The following is a 14,302-nucleotide window of genomic DNA, read 5'->3' as shown; positions in this document are numbered from 1 at the left end:
GACACCCCGCTAGGCCCAATCTTTTTTTTTTAAACTATATATATTTTCTTTGAAAAACGATATGTATCTTAAATATATATAAACGAACCTTCCTATATTCCCTCAAATCATTATATTGCTTTATTTGTAAATGGTGGTTACGAGCATGGTTCTCACCAAACCCAGGTAGCCATTAAGGGGTTATAACATCTCATTATAATAAAAATTAATTTTACCAAATATTTGATATGATAATTCTATAAAATATGGATATACTAAAATTCAATATTCAATATTTTTTTTAAAAAAAAGATATTATTTATAATTATGAAACAATTTTATAGTAAAAAATAAGTGGGTCATGGATCTCATCAAACCCAAATAGCTTTTAAACGGGTTATAACATATTATTTATTTGTGAAACCTTTTTATCATTAAACTTTAAGTATATTATTAATTTTCTTATAATAAATAAAATTAAAATACAAAAAAATATACAAATATTAGAAATGTAAAATGTAAAACAAACCCCGTAATCAAACCCTAATTTAATTTCTCAGTATAGATTTAGTTACATTAGTGATTCTTTTTTATTTTAAGTTTAACTTAAATGAAAAGTTTCACAAAATAATATCCAAATTATAACAAATGAACATAAACGAATAAATATAAAAATTAAGTAGATAATTCATTCAACGTTTCATTTAAAAATGAACATCATCCAACATAAATTAATCAAAATAGGTTCATGTATATTATTAACTTACAATAAATAAACTAAAATCCAAAAAAATACATTCACAATATTATAAGCGAAAATATTATAAACGAAAATATTATAAACGAAAATTTAAACAACCCCCGTTAAACGGGGGATAAAAAATAGTATTCAATGTGTAAACTCAAAAGCGTAACAACTAGGTGGTCTACTGGCAATAGGGTATGACTCTCAATCAAAAGGTTGTAGGTTTTAATCACTTGAGACATATTTAAGCATATTTTTATACATAAGTTTTTTACACAACCCAAATCATAACCAAGTAAGCCCATTTAAAAATTAGATTATTTAAACCCCAACAAAATACTCCATTAATTTACTTAAGGCCCAAAAAAATTTTCACCTTTGACCCAAATTTCTTTTTTTCCATTTCTCGAAGCCGGCCCTGTTTATGAGTAACATAAAGATAAAAACATGGAATGGATGTAGGGTTTTAAGGCATGATTTTTAGGGATGATTTTGTTCTTGGTGGCGTTAAAAGACTACCTCTTGATGGTTTATAGTCTCTTAACTATTAAAAGGTAACTTAAGTCTAAATTATTACATCTTAACCATTTACTGACTATCAATCATTAAGAGGTTACTATAGTTCATTGAGGTGACGATCTATATAAAGTACTCTAACTTTGTCTAATATAATATTTACTTATAGTTGAAGTTGGTTGGAAAAGTAGCTAACACTGCTTCAACACCATCACAAGAAGATACTTCAAGGTTTACAACTCAGACACTTCATATTCCCTGTTGTTGAGTTGAATCACAGTCACCAGGGAGTTTGTTATCATTAAGGTATGCATAATCTTACCCTCTGTCCTCCTTACTGATCTCCTATCTGCTATGCTTTTTATGCATTTATAGTTAAAATTCTTATCAAACTCTTCCCATCTCCCAAGTAGAGATGCACATATCAGTTAACCGGTTTTTAGAATACCAGTTAAAAACCAAACTGGTTTTTGATCAACTCGGCCAAAACTGGTTCGGTTATAAACCATTTTCCAAGGTAAAACATTGTCACCCGTTCAAACCGAGTATAAACCAGAAACCGGTAAAAATTCGGTATTTTAATTAAAAAAAAACGAAAAACTGGTTACGAGCCGGCGGGTTAAATCGGGTTGAAACTGGTTTTTTGCTTGATCAGTTAATACCCGGACCCGGTTTCGGTTGGGGAAACCGGTTTTTTTTGTGCACCACTACAACTCTGCAAGTCGAAGTAGTTGAGGTGAGACACTCTAAGACTTCATTTAAAAGAGGAGGAGGTCTTGGGTTCGAGTCTTACCTGTGACAAAAAAATAAGAGGTTTTCTTATATTTGGTGAATTTTCTCCTGAGGGCGGAATAGAGATGATTGAATAGAGATGATTGGGTGGTCAGTGACCTGTCGGTGATCCAAATGGCCGTTGAAAAAACAATCTGGTCTGCCTAGCTCTTTACATGATCCATTTAGGCATTATATTCAAATTAGTTGTTTGCTATTATTAATAATAGTTATTAATATTACTGATCATTATTTAAATGTTTGCGAAATCACTTATTTATTCAAAAGTTATATTAGTAAACATCGCATAATGGCTTTACAATTTGAATACTAGAGGTGAATATAAATTTTCATTAAACTGTGTGAATAAATGTTCTTGGACCTTATCCATTTGGGTCTGATTATACAGAAAGGTTATGTGTGATTAACGGTGACGAATCTAGCAGTTAAGCATGCAAGGAAATTATGCAGAATGGTTTCAAAACATATTTATATTTCTTGTATTCATGCAGCAGATCCAAGTAATATCTGAACGGAGCCTTTTCAAGCATGAATGGTCCATGTACCCTTTTAGTTGAGACAAATCCTCGCGATAAATCTTTGGTGGTCACATACAAGGATAATGAAGAACCGATTTACAAAGTAAAGTCTTGTAACACAGCTATTCATTGTAAGCGGGCGGTATTTGAGATTCTGGATGATATAGAATATCCACTTTTCTTGCTTGAGAAACAGGTGATTCAAATTTCTGCTTTTGGAATCTTAACTAGATGTTATTAATTTGCTGCTAAACTCAATGTTTTTCTTTTAATTTCAGATCGCTACACTCCATGCTCGATGTGATGGATATAGTACTTCTAGGAATGACATTAAAACCTTTGCAAAGAAGCTACTTACCATGAGCAAAAATGAAGTTCTACAGAATCACACTAAGTTAAACGTGAAATTGTTTGACACGTTCCAAGACAAGTGCGCGTCCCTGGAAATGGAAGAGCACGGGGCATTGTTAGATGGCTTGTCGTACACGGACTTTTCCTTGGAAAATAAGGCCTTGATAACCCACCAATCATCTTACACTCTTCTCTCCCATCCGGCGCTTTGTGGGAAGCGCCCCCCCCCCCCTTCCAAAACGGCCAAAGCGCCCCGGGAATTTGTGTTTCCGGCGCTTTGGGGGCACCATGGGAGTGGGAAGCGCCCCCCACTACGCAGGGTCTTATAAAATAGAGAGTGGTTTATGATATTAGGCTAAGGGTAGTGGGGCGCGGTGGGGGGGGGGAGGGGGGGTTGGCCGGCGCGGCCACCTGGCTCGCGAACACCACTACCCCCTCGGCGCGGATGGGGGCGCGGGGCAGGCCGCGTGGGAATATAGCCGTTGGTGGTTTTAAATTTTTTTTTTTTTGTTTAACCTATATATAAATACCAATCCACATACTCCATTTTAATTAAAACTCACCCCAGTCTTTCTTATTCTCTTAAAAAACCATACTTTCCCTCTACCAAAACTATATTTCTCACCATTTTTATATATAAATTCCAATGATCAACGACTCGACAACTTAAATATCATCAAGAGCCGTGAGATACCCGACAACCTTCGGCATGAGTTGGTTGAGCATTTGTGGGATAGAAGACCTGATAATCTTGTATTAGACTAGTAATATTTTAAATTATTAATGTAATGTTTTAAATTATTTAAAAAAAATAAAAAAAACTCAACCAAGCCCCGGCTCACCTGGACCATTACACCCTCTAGGGCTTGGTCTGGGAACTTGATTGGCATGCCTAGTTAGTGCCACGTGTCATGAAGATGTTGGTTCACTTGGGGCTCAACTAAGCCCCATTACCCTTAACCTTATGAATGAAGGAGAGAGAGCATATAATGATTTTTTTGTATATTTGAAAATCTACTTTTCAACTTTTAATTTTTTAATACTTTTTGAAAATGGTTGTGAGTTGAGAAAAGAGAAAATATAATGATAAAAGAATAAAAAAGTATTATTTAATTAAAAAGAAGATAAAATATATAATAATTTTTAGTATAGTTTTGGATTTGAAAATAATATAAAATATAAAAAATTATTATAAAATCACACTCAATTCCTTCTGAAATTTCATTTCTTAACCTTAAATTATAGAAAAGTTGTGAATTGTTATAAAAGGAAAAAAAGAAAATCAAAAAAAATAATAAAATAAACATTTATGAGTAACATAAAGATAAAAAAAAAATTGGTACTGGTATCGATCGAGTTTGCTCATCCATACTATAAACTATTAAAATCATGTATACTCAATAAAGCTTCATCATCATCATCATCGTACTCAGTATATCCCACCAATAGCAAAGCTATGGTAGGGTCTGAGGAGGGTAAGATGTAGACAGCCTTACCTCTACCCCATGGGGATAGAGAGGCTGCTTCCGGTGAGACCCCCGGCTCGATAGTAGTTTTGCATCAAGCCTTGGACATATTACATAAGGCACATAGCACTCAATCATCGGGACGCCGGCTGATTGGTGCATGTACCCTTGTCTTTCGGCTATCAACGCCACCACATGATGCCTGATTAACCTTCCATCACTTTTAACGTTATTTTCACAAAATTAGTAAAATAACGTCAAAATTAGTGCAATTTTACTTTTGCCCACCCGAGGGTTCACACATATATACATTATATGCGCGCACCGCAAGCTGGGCACTCAATATTTTATGTCATGTGATACGACGTTAAATCATTACCTCATTATTAAGGAGGAGAAGATCTATTTAAGCATGCAGTAACTTTGTCTCCCAACAAAAGTTTACTTTTTGAAAATTATTATAATAATATAAGAGTTTACCATTCTAATATAATATGCACTTAGGTGGAAAAGTAGTAAACGCTTCTTCTACACCAACACAAGTCAACCCTTGGCTCAGCGTCAAGGTCTTCAACTTCTAACACTTCATCTTCCATATTGTTGGATCACAGTCACCACTCACCAGGGAGTTGTTATCATTAAGGTATGTATAATCTTATCCTCTCTCCTTGCATACACATACTGATCTCTGATCTGCTATGCTGGTTACGTTCTGGAACTAATTGATGCATTTATAGTTAAAGTTCTTATCACATGATTGCGTTTATCTAGTTTCCCTCTCCCAAGTAGAGATGCACATATTGGTTAACCGGTTTTTAGAATACCGGTTAAAAACCAAACTGGTTTTTGGTCAACTAGGCCAAAAATTGGTTATCCGTTTTCAATTGTTAGATCCCAGAGTTTTGGGTCTGATTAAACAGAAAGGTTATTTGTGAATCTGTGATGAATCTAACAGTTAAGCATGCAAGGATATTACGGTTTCAAAACCTACTGGCCATGAATATGAGATGGTCATTACTCATTACTATTATAAGAACACTCCTCAAACATATTTATATTTCTTGTATTCGTCCAGCAGATCGAAGTAATATCTAACCGAGGTTTTAAGAACACGCCTTTTCAAACATGATTGGTCCATGCACCCTTTTATTCGAGACAAATCCTGGCGATAAATCTCTGGTGGTCACAGACATGGGTAAGGAAGAAGAACCGATTTTCAAAGTAAAGCCTTGTAACACAGCTATTCATTGTAAGCGGGCGGTATTTGAGATTTCGGATGATATAGAATATCCACTTTTCTTGCTTAAGAAGCAGGTGATTCAAATTTCTGCTTTTGGAATCTTAACTAGATGTTATTTGCTGCTAAACTCAATGTTTTTCTTTTAATTTCAGATCGCTACGCTCCATGCTCGATGTGACGGATATAGTACTTCTAGTAATGACATTAAAACCTTTGGAGAGAAGCTACTTACCATGAGCAAAAATGAAGTCCTGCAGCATCACACTAAGTTAAACGTGAAATTATTCGATACGTTCCAGGACAAGTGCGCGTCCCTGGAAATGGAAGAGCACGGGGCATCGTTAGATGACTTTTCGTACTCGGACTTTTCCTTGGAAAATGAGGCCTTGATAACCAACACGGACGAATCTTTGGAGAAGGACAAAGGCAATTGTATGATAATAGGAAGCTGGTCCAAAAAAGCCTTAACTATTTACAAGGCAGGTTCTTCAAGAGTAATTGCCAAGGTTGTTTTCTAGTATTCACTCCGCTTCGTATGATATTCTCTTCATTTGTTTAATGCAAGGCATCCTTTTGCAGGTGCTTCCACTGAAAACCAATGATAAATTCAAGGTGGATGTTTCTAGTAACGTCGACTGTGCCTTTGTCCTCTCTCTTATTGCGGCTGTTGATTGTATGAAGGACCCTGGAACCTTGAAGCCGTCGGGTAAGGCTATTGGTTTAGTTTTGAAAGCTACTGCTGAAGTTGCATTTACTGCGTGTGTTTCAGCGGTGATTGATTGCGCTTTCATCTGAGGGTATTACTTACATACTCCTTTGGTTAAATTATGTGCGTGCGTGTTTTATACCGTATAATTTGAAGTCTTTACTCGAGATTAGAACCCTGCAAGTTTAAAATATTGTTGTAAAAAAAACATGTAACTAAAATTTGTATCTTGATTAGCGAACTTCGAAAAATTAAACAGTCAATTATCCACAAAGTGGTGTTTGGATATGTGCTTTTAAGTGCATCAGTGATTACTGCTGTCTGTAAATTTAAAATCAGTTTACAGATGCTATGCATATGTAGATAAGTTTATATGTTCTTGCTTTATTATTACCAAATAAACCACCAATTGCACTCAAAGAATCCTCTACAGTATGTTAAAGAAAAGAGCTGCCAAGATAAAGTTGTTGTTTATTGGGAGTTTTATGTAACAAGAAAGAGGTTAATTAGTAATAGCGTATCATAGTATTAAATCTCCACATTATTAGGAGAGATCATTGTAAATCTAATATTAGAATAAAATATTCTATGTATTTGTATATATATGATATTGTTTAATGAGAAGGTCAAGGGATTGAATTCCTACGTGGTATCATTCCTCTAACCCTAACAGCCGCAACACAATTTTCTTTGTATTTTCCGATCACCTATCTCTCACATCCTACCACCCACCCACCGCTTCCCTCATGGATACCAAGCTACATCCGGCGGTCACCGTTTCCAACATCAAGAACCTGATTCCAATCACCCTTGACAACGAAACCGGCCAATATACATCTTGGTCTGAATTGTTTAAGATTCATTGTCGTGCATATCAGGTCCACGATCATCTCCTTCCCAAACCTACACCTGCTGTTACCGCCCCTGATGCAGCAAAACAATCCGCTGCTGATGAACTCTGGGATCGTCTCGATGCCATAGTCCTTCAATGGATCTATGGAACCATCTCCAACGACCTTCTCGAGATTATGTGCGTGCGTGTTTTATACCGTATAATTTGAAGTCTTTACTCGAGATTAGAACCCTGCAAGTTTAAAATATTGTTGTAAAAAAAACATGTAACTAAAATTTGTATCTTGATTAGCGAACTTCGAAAAATTAAACAGTCAATTATCCACAAAGTGGTGTTTGGATATGTGCTTTTAAGTGCATCAGTGATTACTGCTGTCTGTAAATTTAAAATCAGTTTACAGATGCTATGCATATGTAGATAAGTTTATATGTTCTTGCTTTATTATTACCAAATAAACCACCAATTGCACTCAAAGAATCCTCTACAGTATGTTAAAGAAAAGAGCTGCCAAGATAAAGTTGTTGTTTATTGGGAGTTTTATGTAACAAGAAAGAGGTTAATTAGTAATAGCGTATCATAGTATTAAATCTCCACATTATTAGGAGAGATCATTGTAAATCTAATATTAGAATAAAATATTCTATGTATTTGTATATATATGATATTGTTTAATGAGAAGGTCAAGGGATTGAATTCCTACGTGGTATCATTCCTCTAACCCTAACAGCCGCAACACAATTTTCTTTGTATTTTCCGATCACCTATCTCTCACATCCTACCACCCACCCACCACTTCCCTCATGGATACCAAGCTACATCCGGCGGTCACCGTTTCCAACATCAAGAACCTGATTCCAATCACCCTTGACAACGAAACCGGCCAATATACATCTTGGTCTGAATTGTTTAAGATTCATTGTCGTGCATATCAGGTCCACGATCATCTCCTTCCCAAACCTACACCTGCTTTTACCGCCCCTGATGCAGCAAAACAATCCGCTGCTGATGAACTCTGGGATCGTCTCGATACCATAGTCCTTCAATGGATCTATGGAACCATCTCCAACGACCTTCTCCAAACAATATTAAAACCAAACACCACAGCTCACATGGCATGGACCACACTTGCAAAACTTTTTCAAGATAATAAAATGTCCAGAAGTATTTATCTCACTCAAAAACTCAGTAACACCAGGCTTGATAATTTTGACAGTATGGCTGCATATTGTCAGGCGGTTAAAGTCCTCTCTGATCAGTTGGCCAATGTCGACGCGCCTCTCTCCGATGAAAAAATGGTACAACAATTAATTATCGGGTTGAATGAGCAATACGAGGGTATCGCAATGCTACAGTCCAACCTCAAACCACTGCCATCGTTTCATGAAGCTCGCTCCAAACTTATGCATGAATCAAATCGCAAGGCAAATTTAACTTTTCATGCTGCCCAAACTGCCGATACAGCCCTACACGCGGCTACCACCAAACCCGATACCTCCTCAAATCAGCGTCCCGATTATCGTACAACAGAGAACTAATTAGAACGCGACCGGGGTCGTGGCCGTGCCCGCGGGCGTGGTTGTCACACCCCGACCAATGAAGGCGGAAACGTCAAGGCGCGACATGATTGCTCATTGCACAACGACACTATAAAGTGACAATATTTAAACAACTCATTAAAATCCATATCATCATAAATAACACAAGAATTGTTCATACAAAATGCCAAATAGATAGATAAACAAATAACTTGTTCTTTCATTTTCTAATATCCTAAAGCCAAGATGATAAGTTTCTTCAAGTAATCCAATCAAGCTAACATCAAACCTGTAACATTACATAAAATAGAGTTTCTCAACACAAAGGTTGGTGAGCAATTTTCATAGTTTTGGACAATAAGTATATAGTATGAAATCCACAACTAGTATATGAAAAACAATAAATAATAGCAACAATTTAGATAATAAAACCGTCAATAAGAATACATTGACGACACCTTTCTATATGGGGATACCATATATACTCGGAATTTAACGTATGATCATACTTTGATGAGGCTACCCGCCTTAGCATTCAAGAATTTGCACATAATCATGTAAAACATATAACACCAAATCGAGCATTTATTTAAGTAAACATATACAATAAGTGTTGTGGTTTAAGACTCAAGTATAAATCATTTGAATTTGAATAAGTATGCAATGCCACCCCCAAAACGAAAGATCGAAAACGGGGGATGAAAAAGTACTCACTTTAACAAGTAACTTGAAAGATAGTGTCGTGAATAATCGGAGAGATCAGTTTAACGAGCAAGACCTATATTAAACGGGTCTTGTGTTAGTAGATAGTCTTGGAAGGGTTTAAAATAAAATACATGACAAATAAAGTAAATAAATAAAGTTTAGGATTTAAAATGTATATATTTGTGAAATTAAAGAAACGAGTTTTGTAAAATAAGTTTACTCGAAACTGGATCTCGGTATTCTATTCATTAGTTTTTTTTCTTTTTTTTTACTCAACCTATGTTAAGTGATAATGTGGGTTAAAATGCAATATTGCAAAACCCTTGGTTATAAGAATACCAAAACGAGGTTTAAACGAGTGTTCGGGTTTGTCGGTTCGAGACTTGATAATTGACCAAGCTCAAAGTTAACTTCCCAAGATAACAAATGTTATGAGATAACTCAATAAAATCAAAATAGACTTAACCAAGTATGTATTTCTATTGTGAAGAACCTTAACGTTCGTTAAGCGAGTATACGACTTTATCGGTCCGAACTTGTTATAAGATCAAGTTGGTTACCGACATGCCAAGTATGTTTAGAAATTAACTAAAATTGTTCTAAAATATAATCTTGAAGAAAAATATGAGTTTTGGTGGCTAAAAACACACTTGTGTGTCTTAAGCGAGTGAACTCGGTTTAGTTCGGTTTTTGGTTCGGTCCTTGACTCGGAATAAGACCGAGGATGGTTACCACATACCCAATTACCATGGAACTTGTAAAATAACTTATAAATAATAATACTCAAGTTTTACATTCAAAAAGTTAACAATAAAGCTTTTAAACAAAAGTTCGGTCCTTGACTCAAGCCAATCTCCCAAACACTTTCTAGCATTATGCCCTTGAAACCGCCACATATCTCCTAAATATTCTCCCAAACAAAAACCTTCATTTCAATAGCCCAACCAAATTACTCTATCACCACTCACCTACCTACAACCATCTTCGTGTCTTTGGTTGTCTTTGTTACCCATTAAAACCGCCTACTACTATCCACAAGCTTCAATACCGCTCAAACACATGTGTATTTCTTGGGTATCCCGCTAACCATCGTGGTTATAAATGCTTTGACTTAACGACTCGTCAAATAGTCATCTCCCGTCATGTCATATTTGATGAATCCATTTTTCCATACTTATCCAACTCTTCACCTGACACCAAATATTACAATTTCCTCACTGACCCATCCCATCCTCAACTTTGGGAACACATTCAGCCCATATCTACCCAACCCACCTTCACACCAGCCATCCACGACAACTTCAACACAGCCCACACCAGCCAAACACCCCGTCACAACCCCACCTTCCCCTCCTAATTCCCCACTCACGGCTCCATCTTCCAATACCATGGCCCATGCCCAACCACCCTTATATTCCACTACACCACAAATACATCAACAAACTCCTAAATTACCTCCACACATCGAGAGTAATTCCCCCTCCACCACTACTGCTCCTCTGCCACTCCAAAGCATCACATCCAATAATATTCCTACTACTCAAACTAACTCTCCACCTCAGATTCCGGCACGTAGTATCCGAACCCGTGCCGTGGATGGCATCTATAAACCCAAACAATAATTTAATCTAAATGCCTCTACTATAGCACCCCTCCCTAAAAATCCTAAAATTGCCTTATCTACTGCGGAATGGCACAATGCTATGACCGATGAGTTTAATGCTCTTATTAAAAATAAGTCGTGGGAGTTAGTCCCACGCCAACCTAATATGAACATCATTCGTAGCATGTGGCTTTCCGGAATAAGTTTAAATCGGATGGAACGTTGGAGCGCTATAAAGCGCGATTAGTATGTGATGGTCGAAGTCAACAGGTTGGTATAGATTGTGGTGACACCTTTAGCCCGGTCGTTAAACCGGCAACAATCCGAACGGTCTTGTCCCTTGCACTATCACAGTCATGGTCGGTTCATCAGTTAGACGTGACGAATGCTTTCTTACACGAAAATTTAAATGAAACAATATATATGTACCAGCCTATGGGATTTAGAAATCAGGAACATCCGAACCATGTATGCCTCCTCAAGAAATCTCTATATGGCCTCAAACAAGCTCCGCGGGCATGGTACCAACGGTTCAATGATTTTGTGATTTCCGTAGGGTTTACACAAAGTCGTAGTGATAACTCCCTATTTATATATCACCACGGACTTGACATCGCTTATCTGCTTCTTTACGTGGATGATATATTATTAACCACTTCTTCCAAAGAACTACGGCATACACTTATGGAGCGTCTTGCTTCAGAATTTTCTATGAAGGATCTTGGTCCTATTAGTTACTTCTTGGGTATTTTTGTTACACGCACGGGTAATAATATGTTTCCATCGCAGCAGGCTTATGCTCGTGACATCATTAATCGTGCAGGTATGACCTCGTGCAAACCCATAGCTACCCCTATTGATACTAAAGGTAAACTTGGCTCCTCAGGCCCCGAATTTGAGAACCCATCTCTTTATCGAAGTTTGGCCGGTGCACTTCAATATCTCACATTCACACGGCTCGACATCTCCTATGTTGTCCAGCAAATATGCATGCATATGCATTCGCCAGGAATTGATCATTGGCACAGTTTAAAGCGCATCATACGGTACATTCAAGGCACTTCTGATATCGGTCTTACCCTCGGACCTGTGCCCACCCACTCTTTACGGGCATACACCGACTCTGACTGGGCTGGGTGTCCGGACACTCGTCGCTCTACTTCTGGGTATTGTGTTTATTTTGGTAACAACCTCATTGCTTGGTCATCGAAACGCCAAACTACTATTTCTTGATCTAGTGCTGAAGCAGAATACCGCGGAATAGCTAACGTTGTTGCTGAAGTTTGTTGGCTACGCAATCTTCTCATTGAACTTTGCCGCCCGCTTACTAATGCGACACTAGTCTATTGTGATAATATAAGTGCCATTTATCTTTCGGAAAATCCAGTCCAGCACCAACGCACAAAACATATTGAGTTGGACATTCACTTTGTTCGGGAGCAGGTACGCCGGGGTCGCATTCAAGTTCTACATGTCCCCTCGAGATACCAGGTTGCTGATATATTTACTAAAGGCTTACCGCAAGCGTTGTGTGATGACTTTCGTTCCAGTCTGAGCCTTCGTGAACCTCCGGCTTCGATTGCAGGGGTGTAATAGCGTATCATATATTTTGGTATTAAATCTCCACATTATTAGGAGAGATCATTGTAAATCTAATATTAGAATAGAATATTCTATGTATTTGTATATATACGATATTGCTTAAGGAGAATGTCAAGGGATTGAATGTCACACCCCGACCAATGACGGCGGAAACATCGAGGCGCGATATGATTGCTCATTGCACAACGACACTATAAAGTTACAATATTTAAACAACTCATTTAAATCAATATCATCATAAATAACACAACAATTGTTCATACAAAATGCCAAATAGATAGATAGATAAACAAATAACTTGTTCTTTCATTTTCTAATATCCTAAAGCCAAGATGATAAGTTTCTTCAAGTAATCCAATCAAGCTAACATCAAACCTGTAACATTGCATAAAATAGAGTTTGTCAACACAAAGGTTGATGAGCAATTTTCATAGTTTTGGACAATAAGTATATAGTATGAATTCCACAACTAGTATATGAAAACAATAAATAATAGCAACAATTTAGATAATAAAACCGTCAATAAGAATACATTGACAAACCGTCAATAAGAGTACATTGACGACAATAATGAAATCGTCAACAAGAATACGTTGACGACACCTTTCTATATGGGGATACCATATATACTCGGATTTAATGTATGATCATATTTTGATGAGGCTACCCGCCTTAGCATTCAAGAGGCTACCCGCCTTAGCATTTAAGAATTTGCACATAATCATGTAAAGCATATAACACCAAATCGAGCATTTATTTAAGTAAACATATACAATAAGTGTTGTGGTTTAAGACTCAAGTATAAATCATTTGAATTTGAATAAGTATGCAATGTCACCCCCAAAACGAAAGATGGAAAACGGGGGATGAAAAAGTACTCACTCTAACAAGTAGCTTAAAAGATAGTGTCGTGAATAATCGGAGAGATCGGTTTAACGAGAAAGCTCTATATTAAACGGGTCTTGTGTTAGTAGGTAGTCTTGGAAGGGTTTAAAGAAAAATACATGACAAATAAAGTAAATAAATAAAGTTTAGGGTTTAAAATGTAAATATTTGAGGAATTAAAGAAACGAGTTTTGTAAAATAAGTTTACTCGAAACCGGGTCTTGGTATTCTATTCATTAGTTTTTTTACTCAACCAATGTGGGTTAAAATGCAATATTGCAAAACCCTTAGTTATAAGAATACCAAAACGAGGTTTAAACGAGTGTTCGGGTTTGTCGGTTCGAGACTTGATAATTGACCAAGCTCAAAGTTAACTTTCCAAAATAATAAATGTTATGAGATAACTCAATAAAATCAAAATAGACTTAACCAGATATATAGTTCTATTGTGAAAAACCTTAACGTTCGTTAAGCGAGTATACGACTTTATCGGTCCGAACTTTTTATAAGAACAAGTTGGTTACCGACATGCCAAGTATGTTTAGAAATTAACTAAAATTGTTTTAAAATATAATCTTGAAGAAAAATATGAGTTTTGGTGGCTAAAAACACACTTGTGTGTCTTAAGCAAGTGAACTCGGTTTAGTTCGGTTTTTGGTTCGGTCCTTGACTCGGAATAAGACCGAGGATGGTTACCACATACCCAATTACCATGGAACTTGTAAAATAACTTATAAATAATAATACTCAAGTTTTACATTCAAAAAGTTAACAATAAAGCTTTTAAACTAAAGTTCGGTTTTTGG

General features: G+C 36.5%; 1 protein-coding gene across 1 annotated transcript; it reads left to right on the top strand.

Moving 5' to 3' along the window:
- The first annotated feature begins 7,966 nt into the window (after positions 1-7,966).
- LOC143613449 (uncharacterized) lies at positions 7,967-8,701 on the top strand. Its single transcript, XM_077087149.1, has one exon. The coding sequence runs from the start codon at positions 7,967-7,969 to the stop codon at positions 8,699-8,701; it is 735 nt and encodes a 244-aa protein (XP_076943264.1).
- The last annotated feature ends 5,601 nt before the right edge of the window (positions 8,702-14,302 follow it).

Source organism: Bidens hawaiensis, unplaced genomic scaffold (genome assembly GCF_021521415.1).
Source record: "Bidens hawaiensis isolate Kalapana, Puna unplaced genomic scaffold, B.hawaiensis_p1.1 tig00037536_1, whole genome shotgun sequence".
Lineage (NCBI taxonomy): Eukaryota > Viridiplantae > Streptophyta > Magnoliopsida > Asterales > Asteraceae > Bidens > Bidens hawaiensis.
The sequence above is the reverse complement of the archived record's forward strand: the minus strand, read 5'-3'. Positions and strand labels throughout refer to the sequence as shown.